Below are 18,767 nucleotides of genomic sequence, written 5' to 3'. Positions count from 1 at the left end.
GAGGAATCAATGAATGGAGAATCATGGACTCGGCTATTTTGGAGACAAAAGGACCTCTGTAAGATCACGGAAATGGTCTGTGTTAGTATGAGGAACTTTTGTCAGAGAGACAATCCAACTATTGACAGAGGATCCTCGTGATGCCCCCCCACACACACACATGTGACATCCTCGTGTGACCATGTGAGGAAAAACCATGTGGAACTTTGAATTAGAAATGTGTGTGCCTTTCCCATAAAGCCTAAAAGGGCTTATTTTTAATGAAAAGTGTTTTAATCCCTGTGTGCTGTGCATTTTGGTGTTAGATCAAAACTAGTAGAATGGTTTAACATGTGTGTAGTTTTAAACCCTGAGGTTTCATATTTAACAGCCCAAGGGTGTATATTCCTTTTAAGTGATACCAAACACATTTTTCTTGGTATCAAATTAAACCTTACGATGTGTCCTAACGGAATATACATATAAGATAACCTTAGAACTGTGTTCTGTTAGTTTTTATCATCTTTTGAGTTGTTCAAAGCGAAGGTCTGACTAAATCATGAAGTATGCAAATGAGCTTTGACCAGACAAAGGGAGCAAATTCGCGCCCAAAACGGAGGGGCCTCATTGGGTCACTTCTCTCACAGGAGGCGTGACCTCCCTACTTTAAAGGTCAGATCCAGCATTGACTCGCTCTCTTCTCTTGAACTCTTCCTCAAGGACTCCCAAGCTTGTGCCAGGCTACGCCTTGTCTCTCTTACTCTCTTCTTCTTGCCGCGCTCTTCAACCCAACTCCCAACTTCACTTCTTCTCCCGATCTTCTGCAACTCCTTGGAACACTCGTCAACTATTCAACTCCACGCTCTGGAAACACCGCACCGAAGTCCTCTGTCTCAAGAACGCCACGAGGACACGCAGTCTCGCTCAAGCAACACAAAAGGTCTAGTGTGCAAGTATGATTTCACCTGAAATTCCAACGCGTTAAAGTGTGTAATTCCAGTTGCTGGCTCTTAAAGGGTTAATTGTTGTAATAAGTTTGCCATACCTCCAATAATTCTTCACTTTCCCTTACTGCATTTATTTCGTTTATTTTATGCTTATTCTGTGTTATATGTATGTTTGTCAATTGCACTGATATATCAGAGTGCCTTGTATTAAACTCAATTATACGCGTAGTTGTCTGTGTGTGTTGGTTACAGAATAAAGCCTCTTTAATGTGCGATTTTAAGCTACGAGCTGATATTATCAAAGTAAGTTAACGTGCTTTTGATGAGTAGGCTTATAACTAGGAATAACCCCTCTGGAGAATTGATCAGAGTACCGAATAAAGTGGTTCGGCGGACGAACTGACTGGTTGCGGTAGCCTACGGGTCAATTCCATTACGGGGTTATTAAAATTAATATAGCCTGTCTGCATAGAATATATATTCCTAATTAAATATAATTCGTTGTGTTTAATTATCTATATATTTTTGAAGCAGACTCTTGGACTATATAAGCCCTCCTTTTAAGGTTTTGGGGCGTTTTTATATGTATGTAGGTGTCTGGGTCACCCGTATGATTAATCATTGATTTCGATCTTGTAATATTAATTATACACTTCCCCAAACCTGACCTGGATACCCTACATATTATAATGGTGGAGATTATGCGGGCACATTTTAAGCTTTGTTTTGTGAACGAATGCATTGTCAATTTTGTGTATTTTTGTTGTTAATTTTGTACGCGAGCGCCTGAACTGAAAGGCACAAAGCCGATTCTCAGTTCAGCATTTAACAGCGGCTAAATATATGTCTTACATTTATTTTTGCCACTGTTGATTGCCACAGTAAACTGCAGTTCATAATATTAAAATTGCTTCTGTAAAGACGCGCTATATTTTAATATTACAAACCCCCTGTTCAGAACGACGTTCTTCTGTCGAGGCGATAGAAGATTGAGTGAAGCGATGCTCCTTCCCTCATCTTAAATAAGGCCTGAGATTATAACGTTATAAAATTAACTCCTGGTTTACATTGACGTAGCTAATCAATTGGAAACCTAATACATTTTGAATAAGTGCTATATTTCTAATGTGTATGGGAGCCGAACACAGACGTACAATTCCTGTTGTTCACATTTACTCGTAGGGCAGAAAAAAAGAATCTGCCACGCCATTTATGTAAAGCATAGCACCAGAAAGAAAGAAAGAAAAAGACCCGCCGAGGTCTCAATTGAATAAGTGTGATTTTGCAGAAAATCACAGCGTAACACACGCCCAGATTTGAGTCACACCGAAATATAGGGTGTTATTTCGCTAACAAACAATAGAGGGCAGCCTGTAAAACCTTGATTAGTTCTCAAGTTACTCCCACCCCATGACGTCATCTTGCGCGTGCGCAAGTACGCCATCGTGTGGACATTAGCAGACAGGTCATATATATTTGGTTAATTTAGTTCTCAAATTACTCCCACCCCATGACGTCATTGTGTGCGAGCACAAGTACGCAATCGTGTGGACCTTCATTGTAGATCATCTCTTTTCTCAAACCCTTTCACCCTGGGAAGATTTACAGGGCAGTTTAACTGTCAATACATATTGGCATTTTCAAGCTTTGCATGTGCTAATATTATTGGATGTTAAACAATTCCTCTACCTCCGACTGTTACATTTAATTGGTTTCAAACAAAATTTGAATTTAAAAATTTAAAGTTAAGTCTCATTCCAGTTGGTTTATGTCAGATACAGCACTCTGGTTATCGTCGGACACAATTCTGATCTCTAACTTGTCGTACACTTATTCAAATTTGGTTTGAAACAAACAAATTTCGAATGTAAATTTGAATTAAGTCTCTCATTTCAATTATTATTAATTAATGTGATTAATTATTATTAATTATTTTTAATTTTTAATTATTACTTTTTAAAAAAAAAATTTTTTTTAATTTTTTTTTTCTCCCTCTTTGATACTTTATTACGACTGTATCCTTACTATCTTAGATGCTTCGTGACATCTCTTTACAAGCTTATTTAAATTGAGTTTAACAAGTTGAATTCAATTTAAACTAAGTTTGGCTGTTAACCCTGCCTTGTTTACTTCTGTCTTTTCTTGTGGTCAAATTGTTTGATAATTAACATCATTATCAAACTTCTCGATTTATCACCAATTGGTAAAGCTTTGCCTGTTATTTCTACACACATAATTACTCAATTTGGTTTAAACAAGGGAGCCTTGATTCACTTTAAGACTTTCACTTGCTGAATCCTGTTCTGTATTTGTATGTAGAATTCCCTAGTGTGCTGTGGTGATTCGACCGTCATCTCTGGTTGGTTCCCAGCAAGCTGGTTTGTCCGACCGGCGTTACCGACGCTGGCTGTATGTGAATCTCGGACTCTTCTGTCTCTTTTCATCGGTGCGACGCGCAGCGACATCAGCAATTTGGCACTCCAAAGAGAGTCAACCCGTCAGTCGACACACACGGCAAGTTTGGAATAATTACCTAAACCGGGGCCTAAAGAGGGGCCACTCTCACGAGGGTTCTAGGGAAAATCCAAATCTTGTTGTGCCGTCTGACAGTTGATACCTTGGTGTTGCCGGTTGTGTTTAAAGTCAGTTGTTTGAGAGGGCGCACCGTGATAGTAGCGGAGGGCCGGGGACACTGCTGCCCAGTGTTCGGGACCGTTGGAAAGATTGACCGCGCTGGTCCCCAGCCGAGTGACATCGATTCACCCCAGGCAAACTAAAAGAGGGTGAAATCCATCCACCAGTATAGGCCACATAATACTAGACATTCCCTGGTCATTTAAGCATTTGACCCATTTCTTTCCTTTCTCTCTCCTAAGCCACCCCATCTTCCTAGGGCTTATACCTCGATAGCGCCCCACCCTGTTGGTCCTATCATAAACCCTAGCAGTGGTGGTAGACTTAGCCCTTTTTCTCCTGCCTATCTATTCCTAACATTAATTGTGTTCTATTTTATTCTGCTGTTCTGTTCTGTCGTAGTGTGTACTTCCAGTTCACGGTAAGACAGAGCCTACAAGACCATCAAGGAAAACTGAATAAAGAGACAAACAGGCAGCCCGCATCCTCAGATAACCCTTGTGGGCTGCCGCCTTGTCAAAGTCTTTATTTAGACCTGCACTGACACGCAAAATTCGGCCCACTAACCGTCTAACTGTCAACCCCAGTTAGTCAAAATTACGACTTATAATAGCCACCTCATTGTAGCTTCGCTAACCCTACTGGCGTACTTGCATTGGCCTCTTTGTGTGTGCTGTTCTGTTCTCTCGCCTACAGTAAGCCAGTATGTCCCGTTACGTCCAGTCCGCAGCCCACTGGGATCACCTTGAGGCCTGGTTAAGCGCAATGACGGACACCGTCCTACCCAAGGACGCCAGGGACCTACAGCCCCTAGGTCAAGAGCAACTGGACGCTGAATTGGACAGCCTATTGGCCCACGACCCAACACAAAGCTACAACCACAAAGAATGGACCAAGATCATCGGAAGTCTTGCCCACAATCTCGATCGCCCAGGCACGGATAAATGAGAAAAGCAATCTCGACCTGGAGCAAAAGGCCGCAGCACTAAAACTCCAAGCTGAGGAGGCCCGTAGGAACCAAGCAAAAACTCAGAGTCAACTAGATCAGCTACGCCTCGAGACCGAGGAACAACGGAAGGAAGAGGATGAAACAGACCCAGAACAGGAAAAGGAAGTAGAAAGACTTCAAAATGCCCTGGAAAACCTTCGCCGAGACACAGAACAAAGAGAACAGTCAGAGAGAAAAGCCAGAGAAGAACTTCGACGACAAGTTGCAACAAGCCGAGTCTCTCCTTACAAGAGCAGAGACTGCACTCAAAGACAGAGATGCTAAAGCCAGAGCCTGTGAAAAGCATCTGAATATGGCCCGAGCTGAAATCCATGAACTTATTCAGTACAGAGACCATCTAAAATATGAACTTGACACTGTTCATAGAGAACTAAAACATTCTTATAAACTGCAAGATGAACAGAAAAGGAAACGCACACCACAGAGTTTCCCTGACCAGTGGGCCCAACCTTTTCAGCCAAGAACTCAGAGCTGACAAGGGGGTGAAAGCCCACTGTTCAACATGTCACCAGCCAGCCTCCAAGAACCCCGTCAGCAACAAAGCGGTGGGAGCCCGCACACCAAAGCCTGGTCACTAACCACGGCATGGCTCCCAAAGAACTTGACAAGCTGGCCAGAAACATCCCTACTTTCACCCCAAATCCTGCAGGAGGCCACGATGTGCACGCCTACCTGCAAGACATAGACTTTCACTTGCACACTGTTCCCAACGTAACCATGCAGGACAGAGTGTACCTGCTAAGAATTACGTCTAGTCGCGACGTGCGCAGTTTCCTGGATCGACAACCAGAGACTGTCAAATCAGACTACCTACAGCTACGGCAGGCCTTCATCAGAGAATTCTCTGATCCAGAGTCAGAACAAGGACTCATCGCTGCTATGGACCTCAAACAGGCCCGACTGGAAACTCCACAGGCCTACTACAGCCGCATCCGGCGAGCCTACTCGAGACGCGGAGCGAACCTGGCATGGAAGAAGATTTCAACTTCAAAACTCTTTTTCTCCGAAACCTGCATCCCACGGTGAGCCATCACTTAGGGGTCCTGGCCTGCCCTCGTAGCATGACTACCCAACAGCTGCGAGACTTAGCCCATAAAGCTTTCACCAAGCAGAAGATTGCTTCTGAAAAGACTGTAAAAAATCCAACCATTTGCCCTGTCACTGACCAGCGCTCAGAGCTGGCACTAGAGGGCGCCCACCAGCACCACAGTAACAGACCTTTTAACCACGAGTCAAGACCGTTCCATGACAGAAGAGGGCAGCAAAACCGTGATGGTGCTCGTCCTAAGCACCAGAGCGGGCGCTCTGAAAGATTCTACGACAGCCCACGGCCACCCCACGACCAAAAGGGTGGAGCCACGTGGGAAGCCAACCGGCGGCCCAGACAGAACCGAACCCCGTCTACGAGAACGTCAAGCCCAGACAGCCCGCAGCGGAACACCTTGCGGCATGCCTCAGGCAAGTCCAAGTCCGAGCCTACCCCACAGAAAAACAGCGAGGCCACGGCGGAGACCGCAGAGCTCTTGAAAATCCTGAAAGAGCTTCTCCATAAGAAACCTCACAAGGAAGACAAAAAGGACAGGTCAGACTCCTCATGACTAACTGTAAGGCCTGAAACCAACACCCTTCCTGACTGCCCTCCTAATGAACCAAGCACCCAGAGCACCGCTCTTCACACACGGACTACCGAACCAGCTATCACATCACCAAGTGACAGCGACACCCACTCACTGCAGTTGACAACCACACATCCTGCAGCGGACAACCCAGTCCGTCACACCAGTGACCAAGCCCCTAAGATACCAGAGAGTGCTGTTTTGGTTGTGTGTCTCTGCACCGAGTCACCTCAGACCGACCCTAACTGCTTATCGATCACCACACAAGCCCCAACACCAAAACTCCTGGGGAATCTGATCGAAAAGGGGGTAGCACGAAAACTCTATCTCGCCATCACTGTGGAACATGAGGTGAGACTTCGAAGCCCTGGTAGACACCGGAGCAGACCTCACCTTGATGTCAGCTGAACTTTTTGAAAGACTCAAATTTGAAGCTAAAACACAAAATCGAACTCTAAACTCTCAGAATTGTGTGCTGAATGTCCAGTCATACAGCCAAAATGGCGTCCGGCTGGAACAAGTAGCTCCCATTCACCTAACAATTGGTCCTATGAGCGTGGTACACCCTGTGTACATCTCACCGATGGACACATATCCCCTCCTCATCGGAAAGGATCTACTAGACCGCTCGAGCCCCTGCTGGACTTCAGACAGCTGAAGATGTGGGCTCAAGTGCGAGAACCTCTCCCCTTCAGCCACCCCGATCACCTGAACCAGACTGTCAGGTCACAAAGGTCACGGGAACTCTCACAGCCAGCCACAGTGACACAACATCAGCACCAGAGCGAGATTCAAGTTCAGCTACTCTGCGCATTTCAACTCACCCAAGACTTTGACTCCTTCTGCCCCAAGGTCACAGCTGACCTGCACTTGAATGGTGTAACTGCCACTGACATCATACTAGCACTATGGGCAGACAACTCAGCCATCAGCCTCTCCCTATACAATGCTCTCATTGAAGACACACGGACCTTCCATCTGTCAGCAAGCGCACCCGTTTTCCTTTGAACTCCTTCCCATCAAAAATGGTGACTGCCAAAAGGATCTGCGCTTTGAACTTGAAGTGGAACTACCGGTGTTTGACCCTACTTCTTGGTCCTTCCAGACCTGCCCCATGATGTCTACATTGGAGCAGACATTCTGATTCGCCTCAACGCTCATGTAGACATTATTAATGAGGTCTTGTGGGCCCCACTGACTTTACAGCCTCCTGTAATTCCAACCAACACTGCTAACCTCCAGTCAGGCCAGACCATTCCAGAGGTCTGCACCTTGGTCAGCGAACAGGAAACTGTAGTACCAGCATACACCAAAGGGGTCGCTGTTCGGCTCAACATGCGCTGTGGTCAAACCCTAAACCACACGCTGGGTTTCTTTCAACCTTCACCCGAATGCGTTGAACTTGGACTCACGCTGGAAGCCACGCCCCTCACTGAAGTGTCATCCCGTGCTGTTTACATCCTCTTCAACAACTGCATGGCAATGGACATAACAATTCCAAAAGCCTACCGGGCAGGATGGCTAGTGAGCCACGACTTTCATGACTTTGAACTAACATTACCAATCATTGGACCCATCCCAGCTTCAATGATACCCGAAGAGCACACAGACAACACCGTCTTCACAACCCCTTCAAAATCATCTCCATAACTTCAGTCATGCCAGTGGACAAAGACCAGGTATGCAGAACAGAACTGACAAAGGACCAACACCTTGCAGTATACACAGTCTCCAAACAGCCTACCTGCGAGATTGGCGACACTGCCGCACCTCTGCCTACCAACACGACAGGCGACATACCGACAGAGGAGCCATACCCAGGATTTGAGTCTCAAGTTCAGCAAATTCTAAAAGACGCTGGCGCAATTAACAACGATGCAGATCGACAAGAACTCAGACGAGTCCTTTACAAGTTCAAAGCATCATTTGCCAAAGACTCTTTAGATTGTGGTCTCACCGAGCTCCACACCGTGCGCATCCCAACGCACCCTAGTGCTCCTCCCACGTTTGTCAGGCAGTACAAGATCCCCATCGCGTCACACGAACCGGTGCAAGAGATCATCGACTCCATGCTTGAAAAAGGTGTCATCCGTCCATGCAACAGCACCTATTCTGCCCCCATCTGGCCCGTCCTCAAACCAAGCGGCAAGTGGCGACCCACCATTGACTACAGGAAACTGAATCAACAAGTGCCACTGTCACGATGGCCCATGACTCAGCTGGAGCAGGAAATACCCAGAATCAGAGGAGCCACCATCTTCTCTACACTCGATGTGGCCTCTGGATTCTGGACCATACCAGTGCATCCAGAAGATCAGCACAAGCTAGCTTTCACTTTCGGAAACAGACAATTCACTTTCACAAGGTGTCCGTTTGGCTATGCCAACTCACCTGCTGAGTTCAACATCTTCCTGAACAAAGCATGCCCAGATGCCAGAACAAGAGGTAATCTTATCTACGTTGATGATGTTCTCATGAAGAGCACAACAGTGGCTGACCACATGAAAGAAATAGACTATGTTTTGAACCAATTGTCCACTGCTGGCGCCAAGATCGCCCTCCACAAAGGACAGTGGTGCCAAACCAAGGTCAACTACGTGGGCCTACTCATAGGATCACAGGGCATCGAACCACAGTCCAGCCGTATTCAAGCCGTTCAAAACATCAAGCCACCCACCAACATCTCAGAGCTGCGAAGTTTCCTAGGGGTGTGCAATTACTCGTGACAGTTCATCGAGAGCTACTCAGACATTGCAAAACCTCTAACTGCCCTTCTGAAAAAAGACTGCCCATTTGTATGGACAGAGGTCCAAAAACAGGCCATGGACGAGCTAAAGCGACACCTCTGCACCGCTCCGTGCCTGGCTTACCCGGACCCACAAAAGAGTTCTACTTAGAAGCTGGATTCTCCAGCCACTGTCTCAGTGCTGGCCTGTACCAACGGCATGACCAAGACAAGAGAGTAATCGCATATGCCAGCAAGACACTTCTTCCACCCGAGTAAATTCTCAGACTGTGAAAAAGCTCTGCTCTGCACTGTATGGGCCATCCAGAGATTCTCCAACTACATTGGAGCCCAAAAGGTTATCATAGAGACTTGCCACCAGCCTGTCATGTTTCTCAACAGCCAGCGTATCCGAGATGGCGTGGTCACCAATTCACGCATAGCCACGTGGTTAATGGCCCTCCAAGGGCGCAATGTTGAGGCACGATATGCTCAGAATCACAAGTCGGCACTAGGCAATGGCCTGGCTGCCTGCCAGAACTGCTCTGATAACACACCAGCTACAACGATGGATATGGAAGAACCCCAACAACAACAACTAACCTGTCACAGGTTCTTTGAAGAAAATGCGTGCCAAGGTATGCCCACAGCCTACGTCGATGGATGCTCCTACAACCAAGAGGGCATTAGATCAAGCAGGAGCAGGTGTATTATGGGTAAATGACCTGCCGTGCCCACCACAACACTTCAAGCTGGGCCCGCAGTCATCACAGTATCGCGGAGGTTGCAGCCATTCTCATAACTCTGCAAATCGCATCGACCTATAACATCAAAGAACTCCTAATCTGCACAGACTCAAACTACGCCAGACTCAGTTTCACATGCCACCTTCCAAACTGGAAACAAAATGGCTTTAAAACTTCGAACGGCAAGCCTATCAAACACCAACACCTGTTCCAAGAATGTGATGACATCACAAGAAATCACAACATGATTGTCTACTGGAAGAAGGTGAAAGGACACTCAAGGCAACCAGGCCTTGACAAAGACTTGAACGACCAAACCGATGCACTTGCCAAGACTGGCGACTGCACGGTACTCTATGGTCACCTCCAACCCTCCCACCCACCGTGAGCGTTGCAGTGATAACCCGAAGCAAACGAACTTTTCCTGCAACAGTGCCAACCTCACAGCCTCTAACGCTGACTCCGCAGATGTCAAACAACGACATAGCGGACATGCAAGCCTCTGACACATCCATAAAGACTTTCCTGAACCACCTCTCTGACCCCACCAACCACCCTCTACTGCCGTCTGACCTCACTGACAACCCGTGCCTCAGGCGACTGCATGACATAAAGCACATGCTGCGTGTGATCAACAACGTTTTGTGGTATGCACCTGATGACACCACAGCGCCAAGGCTCGTGGTGCCACAGTGCCTAAGGGGGTCATGCTAAGTTATGCCCACGACGCACCATGTGCTGGGCACCACGGCGCCAGAGCCACTTACGAGACACTGAAACAAGTGGCATACTGGCCCCGCATGCAGGAACAGGTGACAGAATATGTCAGAGAATGCCTGGTTTGCTGCCAGTTTCAACCGGCAAACCCAAACCACAGAGCTCCACTGCAACACAGGAGAGTCACATTCCCATGGTCAGACCTCCAAATCGACTGGGTAGGACCTCTGCCCAGGTCGACGAGGGGCAACAAATACTTCCTCACAGTGCGTGTGCCAGTTCACAAAGTGGGTAGAGTGTCTTCCAGCACCCAACGACACTGCCCAGACCACGGCATGCCTCCTGATGAACCACATCTTCTCCAGGTTCGGACTGCCCCTGAGAGTCAACTCAGACAGAGGCACTCACTTTACGGCTGAGATTATGCAACAGATCTGGAAACTCCTGGGAGTCCAAGTTCAACTACACGTCAGTCATCATCCAATCTCATCTGGACAAGTGGAACGATCGAACCGAACCGTGGTCAGTATGTTGAAGAAGTATGTGTCTGCCAACCAGAAGGACTGGGATGTAAAACTCCGCTGGTGCTAATGGCTCTCAGAGCCACCCCACAGAACTTCGACTCACGTGTCTCCCTTCGAACTAATGACTGGGCGGCAGATGACACTGCCACTGCATCTGCTGTATCAGCCAGGAGACTCCAGCCTCGTCACAGCCTGCACCACTCACCAGTACCTCGACGAGCTACACGGCACCTGAAAGCAACATTTGCTTTTGCACAACAACAGCTTCAAAAGAGTGCCGAAGGACAGAAAGCATACTATGATCAAAAAGCGTCGCACCAAGAACTGGGCGTGGGCGACAGGGTCTGGTATTATAACTTCATTCAGCCATCCCGCACAGCCTCCCATCGGCTGTCAAAGAAACTACTGCCCCACTGGACAGGACCCCATGAGATCATTGACAAACTCTCCCGGTGGCGTGCGGATCCAACTAAACCGGAGACAGAAAGAGCCGGTTCTCAAATGGGTCCACCGTAATCAAATAAAGCGACATACGGCTGACAGGGAAAAGCGGGGAGGGGCCAATGCAAACTAACCTGATTTCCATCCTAGGAGTCGAAAGACCGTCCTGCACTACCAAGGGCGACCCTCGCTGACCCCCTTGTCTCTATCCCTTTTGCCCTTACTAGGATGCTGCTGTGGTTCGCCATCCTGTGCCTCCAGCCAACCAGAAGTCAACCGCAGTCGGACATCATCTCACCGGTCGGCATCAGGCATCGTCCTGAGGGAACAACGGGACTCCTGATCACCAACTGCCGGACCCACACCCAGAAAGTGTACGTTCGACTCGACCCCCGCAGCGTCTACCGGGCCCACTACCCCAGCGGTAGCCCAATACAGCTGGGCAGGTGCCCGATGGACCGAGGACTCCCTCGCTCACGCTGAGGCCGATGTCACGCACATGCTCAACCAACTTGAGAAAATGACTGTCACACAAGCGGAGTTAGGTGGACACAACCACCGCTCCAAGCGGTTCCTGGGAGCTTTGCTCGGAGCTGCCGCTGCCGTCGGAACTCTGTTTAACATTGGTATGTCTAGTGTCAGCGCAGTGAACCTAGCCACCGTGAGGCGGCATGTGGCGAAATTCAGACTGAGATACCACAGCTAAAAGAGCAACTCACCACACAAAGTGCATCCCTGCAGACCATCGGCAAGACCTTGAGAGGAACTGTGGTAATTCTTAACACCCACAGCGTTCTGCTGAACCAGACAGTGAGCTCCATGAAACAGCTGTTCAACGTCTTCCAGAACGACTTCGGCTCAAACGCAGCTTGTCACAGCCCTGATGACAGACATGCTGCGGGAGGTGAGCTCCTCCATTGACAGCCTAGCCATGGGTAGAATTCCACCGTACCTGATACCCTTAAGCCTTGTACAAACCGTGCTGGCTTCCGCCATCACCACAACGACTGACCCGTTACAACTACACCTTGCCTACTCTCTGGGTAGCGCCATCCCACTCTACGTCGAGCCCGAGCAGAGGGAAGTGGGTTTTCTCCTGAACCTACCCATCATAGAGTCAAGCCAAATCTACCGACTCAAGGACATTGTCAACATCGGGTTTTGGAAAAGTAACACACACATAAAGATCCACACCCCAGGCGTGGTGGCCTACCACGACAGCGACCCACGGCTGTACCTGGCCCCAAATCTGCACATGTGCACGTTGACCAAAGACATTCACTACCTCTGCCCCAGCAAACCCTTCCTCAGAGACAACACTGACGGAATCTGCGGGCTGCAACACCTGGGCAGCGATACCCGCTGCCCGCCCGATGCCAAGCCTCGCACTCAAGTCACCGAGACACAAGCCGAGATCGTAGGCGACAGGTGGCTCGTTAACACTCCTGTGCGCGCAGCGACACTCACCTACGACCAGCATGACACCGCCACCCGTCTCACCTTGCCCAACCAGAGCATGTGGATTCAAGTCCGAAAGGTGCCATCCTCCACCTCGACGACCTGGCACTATACCATCTCCCAGGTGAAGAGTACTGAAACAGAACTGGAAATCCCATCTTTTTCCAGAATCAAAACCTCACCCTAGATCCAGAACTGGAACTATGGATCGAAAGAGAGGGCTCCCAGTTAATCGACATTGCTCCGATCGACACAGCCCTCCAAGCATTGTCTCGAATGCCCATCTTGACCACCTCACCGGTTGTCCGAGCCTGGACCGCAGCGGACACTGCGCTGTGCATCTCTGTGGGAATCAGCCACCTCCTGACACTAGGCCTGGCCTTCATCCTGTACAGGAGGCTCAGCGAGATGCAAACATCCACAGCCAAGCTCACGAAAGCCATGTCCGTAGGTTTCCGACGGAACCCCGGAAAGAGGGTACCACAACAGAGACCACTCTGAACCTCATCGAATTGAGCCCTCCGTCTGAATAACCACCTACTACAACACCCTCATGATTCACCTGCCATCCGCCATTGTGATGATTGTCGATCCGATGATGTCTCCGACAGGGACGTCACCTGACGAAAAAGGGGACTGTAGCGTCTGGAGGAATCAATGAATGGAGAATCATGGACTCGGCTATTTTGGAGACAAAAGAGCCTCTGTAAAATCACGGAAATGGTCTGTGTTAGTATGAGGAACTTTTGTCAGAGAGACAATCCAACTATTGACAGAGGATCCTCGTGATGCCCCCCACACACACACATGTGACATCCTCGTGTGACCATGTGAGGAAAAACCATGTGGAACTTTGAATTAGAAATGTGTGTGCCTTTCCCATAAAGCCTAAAAGGGCTTATTTGTAATGAAAAGTGTTTTAATCCCTGTGTGCTGTGCATTTTGGTGTTAGATCAAAACTAGTAGAATGGTTTAACATGTGTGTAGTTTTAAACCCTGAGGTTTCATATTTAACAGCCCAAGGGTGTATATTCCTTTTAAGTGATACCAAACACATTTTTCTTGGTATCAAATTAAACCTTACGATGTGTCCTAACGGAATATACATATAAGATAACCTTAGAACTGTGTTCTGTTAGTTTTTATCATCTTTTGAGTTGTTCAAAGCGAAGGTCTGACTAAATCATGAAGTATGCAAATGAGCTTTGACCAGACAAAGGGAGCAAATTCGCGCCCAAAGCGGAGGGGCCTCATTGGGTCACTTCTCTCACAGGAGGCGTGACCTCCCTACTTTAAAGGTCAGATCCAGCATTGACTCGCTCTCTTCTCTTGAAACTCTTCCTCAAGGACTCCCAAGCTTGTGCCAGGCTACGGCCTTGTCTCTCTTACTCTCTTCTTCTTGCAGCTCTTCAACCCAACTCCCAACTTCACTTCTTCTCCCGATCTTCTGCAACTCCTTGGAACACTCGTCAACTATTCAACTCCACGCTCTGGAAACACCGCACGAAGTCCTCTGTCTCAAGAGCGCCACGAGGACACGCAGTCTCGCTCAAGCAACACAAAAGGTCTAGTGTGCAAGTATGATTTCACCTGAAATTCCAACGCGTTAAAGTGTGTAATTCCAGTTGCTGGCTCTTAAAGGGTTAATTGTTGTAATAAGTTTGCCATACCTCCAATAATTCTTCACTTTCCCTTACTGCATTTATTTCGTTTATTTTATGCTTATTCTGTGTTATATGTATGTTTGTCAATTGCACTGATATATCAGAGTGCCTTGTATTAAACTCAATTATACGCGTAGTTGTCTGTGTGTGTTGGTTACAGAATAAAGCCTCTTTAATGTGCGATTTTAAGCTACTGAGCTGATATTATCAAAGTAAGTTAACGTGCTTTTGATGAGTAGGCTTATAACTAGGAATAACCCCTCTGGAGAATTGATCAGAGTACCGAATAAAGTGGTTCGGTGGACGAACTGACTGGTTCTTGGTAGCCTACGGGTCAATTCCATTACGGGGTTATTAAAATTAATATAGCCTGTCTGCATAGAATATATATTCCTAATTAAATATAATTCGTTGTGTTTAATTATCTATATATTTTTGAAGCAGACTCTTGGACTATATAAGCCCTCCTTTTAAGGTTTTGGGGCGTTTTTACATGTAGTGGGTGTTCGGGTCACACTGTACGATTAATCATTGATTTCGATCAGTAATATTAATTGTACCTTCCCCAAACCTGACCTGTTCACACCCTACATGTAGCAGACTTTTGACAAAAGTGTTTCACCGTATATCTATACCAGTACCTATAACATGTATGCAAATATGTATTTACCAAGTTGTGCAAAGTTAAAACGTGTCCCGGAGGGTGACGTCAGACTGGAACCAGTGGAGAAGGGAGAGTTACTGGCCGAATCCTGCAATCCGCCTGCAGAATGTGAGCGCAGCCAATCACGTGCCTCTTCCTGACGGAGCTGATGTGAGGGGCCGTACCTGCAACAAGATCACCACCCAATCAGATACCTGCATTTAAATGTCATGATGACATCACAAACACTCAGATGTAAAACCGGACCATAAAAAGTGATATTGCATTTCTTAAATTAAATAAAACTAAGAAATAATTGCATTTTATAAATTGAATCAAACAAAAATCAATCAATCTATCTATCTATCTATCTATCTATCTATCTATCTATCTATCTATCTATCTATCTATCTATCTATCTATCTATCTATCTATCTATCTATCTATCTATCATCCATCCATCCATCCATCCATCCATCCATCTATCTATCTATCTATCTATCTATCTATCTTCCATCCATCCATCCATCTATCTTCCACCCACCCATCCATCCATCCATCCATCCATCTATCTATCTATCTGTCTGTCTGTCTGTCTGTCTGTCTGTCTGTCTGTCTGTCTGTCTGTCTGTCTGTCTGTCTATCTAGTACACTGTACCACTTTTCTATTACTATATTTACATATTTGGCTTTCACAAACATTTCCTACATACAACATGAAAATGTGACAAATTCAAAAAATATCTCAAATGTGCCAAATTCTTCACCATTAAAATAACCTGCAATTTTGCTGGCAATTCAAAAAAGCTCACAAATCTCAGATAGATAAATTAACTAAAACTGTGATAAATACAAAAAATACAAAAAGCAGCAAATTTGGATTACATACTCCATAATGTGCTAGAAACTTTGCATGAAAAGTGACAAGTGCCATGCGTCCACGAGTGCAACAGAAAACAGTGCTCAAAATTAAATCTGTAGCCACATATGTGCACACACTGTAGTTTAAAACATGGAATGCATGTGCACAGAAAGACAGAGAGAGACAGGAGATAGAAAGAGTGCAAGTGTTGTTCATTGCAGTTAACAGTATGTGCGTATTCCAACAATGCACCTGTACTTGAGCCCGTCTTGGGCAGAGTGTTTCTATTGCTGCCTGAATCGCTGAGAGATGGATGAAAAGTAACAGCGAAGGAGGAGAGGAACATGTAGAACTTACTCAATCATGAGGGCTTGGTTTTCCAGACTTTACCCAATTTGCCTTAACCCAATTAAACTAAAGGTGATTATCCTTCAATCTATTCTATGACATTAATCATAAGGCATCTTTTTGTACACAGACCGTGTATGTAATCAGAACTCTGGATTTGATCCATAAAGGAAGGATGGATTTAACCACTAGGGGCTGCTAGAGTAACAAAACCTTTAAAACAAAAAAGACCCCATGAAATGGCAGGACAAGCGCAGTTTGCTTTACTCTGTTGACGCATTTCCTATTGAAACAGGAAACTGGGGTCAAATACATCCTAAATTGTATATCTAAAAAAATAAATAAAAAATAGATCAAATAGTCTTAAATTGCTAATAGCAAAACACTTAAAGGGATTGTTCGCCGAAAATGTTTACTTACCCCATGCCATCCCCGATGTGTATGACTTTCTTTCTTCAGAAGAACACAAATGAAGATTTTTAGAAGAATATCTCAACTCTGTAGGTCCATACAATTCAAGTCAACAGGGTCCAAAACGTTGAAGCTCAGAAAGCAAAAAAAGTCAGCATAAAAGTAATCCATACGACTCCAGCGGTTAAATCCATGTCTTCAAAAGTGATATGATAGGTGTGAGTGAGAAAAAGCTAAATACTTAAGTCATTTTTTACTATAAATCTCCACTTTCACTTTCATATCCATCTTTTGTTTTTGGTGATTTTTATTCTTCATGCATATCACCACCTACTGGGCAGGGTGACTTAATTATTGAGACTTAAATATTGATCTGATTCTCACCCACACCTATTTTATAGCTTCTGAAGACATGGATTAAACCACTGGAGTCTTCTGGATTAATTTTATGCTACTTTTATGTGCTTAGTGGAACTTAAAAAATGTGGGCCCTGTTGACTTTGCATTGTATGGACCTTCATAACTGAAATATTCTTCTAAAATCTTAATTTGTGTTCATCACAAGAAAGTAAGTCATACATATCTGGGATGGCATGAGGATGAGAAAATGATGGGAGAACTTTCCTTTCTGGGTGAACTTACCAGAAAGGAGATTTAACTTTGGATAAAAACAACGGAGATGCTTTCGACATGAATTGTTGTTTGTGAAAAGACATGAAGTTCAACTGAAGATTGCTAGTCAGAGGCAGGTGGTATTTATAATTTAATGTGAAAGCTGATGGAAATAGACTAAATGCTACAAAACTCCAATTTTTATTTCGTGGGGTCTTTCAAATTATACAATTGCGCAAATAAAACAAACACTCAAAGCTATGTCAGTCTTGAAAAGCAGCAGAGGCAGACTCAAAAGCTATCAGATGCTTTACCTGTCTTGCTTCCGTGGCAATGTGTTACGGCTAAATTTAGGACTCGCAGAGGGAGAAGAGAGGGGACTAAGGGAACATGAGAGAGGACAGGGTTTGAAAGAAAAGAGAGCATTGGAGAATAAATGGAAATAGTATTATTAAAAATGTAAAATCCAGAGAGAGCCCAAAATTTTCCACACCAGCCAACAATTACACAAGTACCACATCAAGTAAGTTATTCTGAGGACTGTGCTAGAGTGATGATTATTTCATTGTAAAGTCTACCCAAAAGTCCCTGAGGTGTTTAAACAAACACCAACTGACTTAGTACAAGCTGAATCAGATTTCTCAATCAGAATCTGAATCGTAATCAGAATCAGAATACTGATTGTAATTTAACCCTACTTAAATTGCTCTTTACTGCAATCTTTCCCAAACTCACCTCTCTGACATGCCCGTCTTAGCACTCCCCGTTCTTATCAGTGGTGTGTGGGCATCGTCACGATGATGCCCGCTGCCTACCGACATATCAATGGACTCGCTGCTGGTATGCATGCTACTGACGGAGGGGTATCCAAGGGCAGAAGAGCTGCTGATGGTAGTTCCCCAGGTCCCAGTGCCCGTAGAGTACACTGAACCAGGGCTTGAAGCTTGTTCGCTGCCACCTATGCTGGCTCCACGACCCCCGTACAGGGGACTGCTGGCGCCACTGCCTGGTATCGTGGAGGGGGTGTCCAAGGGCCCACCAGAGGACTGGGTGTGACCCAGGGTAGCGTGGGGGTTGGAGATGACCACTGAGTTTTTCATGCTCTCTGCGGTGGTGACTGGAGCTTGCTTGGCAGCCTTGCCTCCAAAAAGTCTGAAAGACAAAAAAGATACGAGAAAAGCCAGCATTCAGTAAATTAGAAAGCCATAGCAAAACAGATCATGTAAAGTCATGCATAGGTAGTTAGAGTAAAGACTAGTCAAGTGTTCTTTTTTAAAAGACAAGGAGAGAATGAGGGTCCTCAAAGAAAGGTACAAATGGAGGTTCTTAAAGTATGGTAAAAAAAAAAAAATGCAAGTAAAATGGATTTTTAGAAGAATAGCTCAGCTCTGTAGGTCCTCACAATGCATGTGGATGGTGACCAGAACTTTG

General features: G+C 46.0%; 1 protein-coding gene across 1 annotated transcript in view; it reads right to left on the bottom strand.

Moving 5' to 3' along the window:
* Nucleotides 1–18,767, bottom strand: part of LOC127640618 (neuron navigator 2-like) — an 83,599-nt gene that overhangs the window by 30,471 nt on the left and 34,361 nt on the right. Inside the window, exons 10-13 of the mRNA XM_052123322.1 lie at nt 18,072–18,488; nt 17,651–17,716; nt 16,230–16,267; nt 15,131–15,295 (exon numbers count right to left, since the gene is read on the bottom strand). Of these exons, the coding sequence (XP_051979282.1) occupies nt 15,131–15,295; nt 16,230–16,267; nt 17,651–17,716; nt 18,072–18,488 (686 nt within the window). The remainder of the gene's footprint in view (nt 1–15,130; nt 15,296–16,229; nt 16,268–17,650; nt 17,717–18,071; nt 18,489–18,767) is intronic.

This window comes from Xyrauchen texanus, chromosome 1 (assembly GCF_025860055.1).
Source record: "Xyrauchen texanus isolate HMW12.3.18 chromosome 1, RBS_HiC_50CHRs, whole genome shotgun sequence".
In the NCBI taxonomy this organism is placed as follows: Eukaryota; Metazoa; Chordata; class Actinopteri; order Cypriniformes; family Catostomidae; genus Xyrauchen; species Xyrauchen texanus.
Note: the sequence above shows the minus strand (reverse complement) of the source record. Positions and strands in the feature narration are given on the sequence as shown.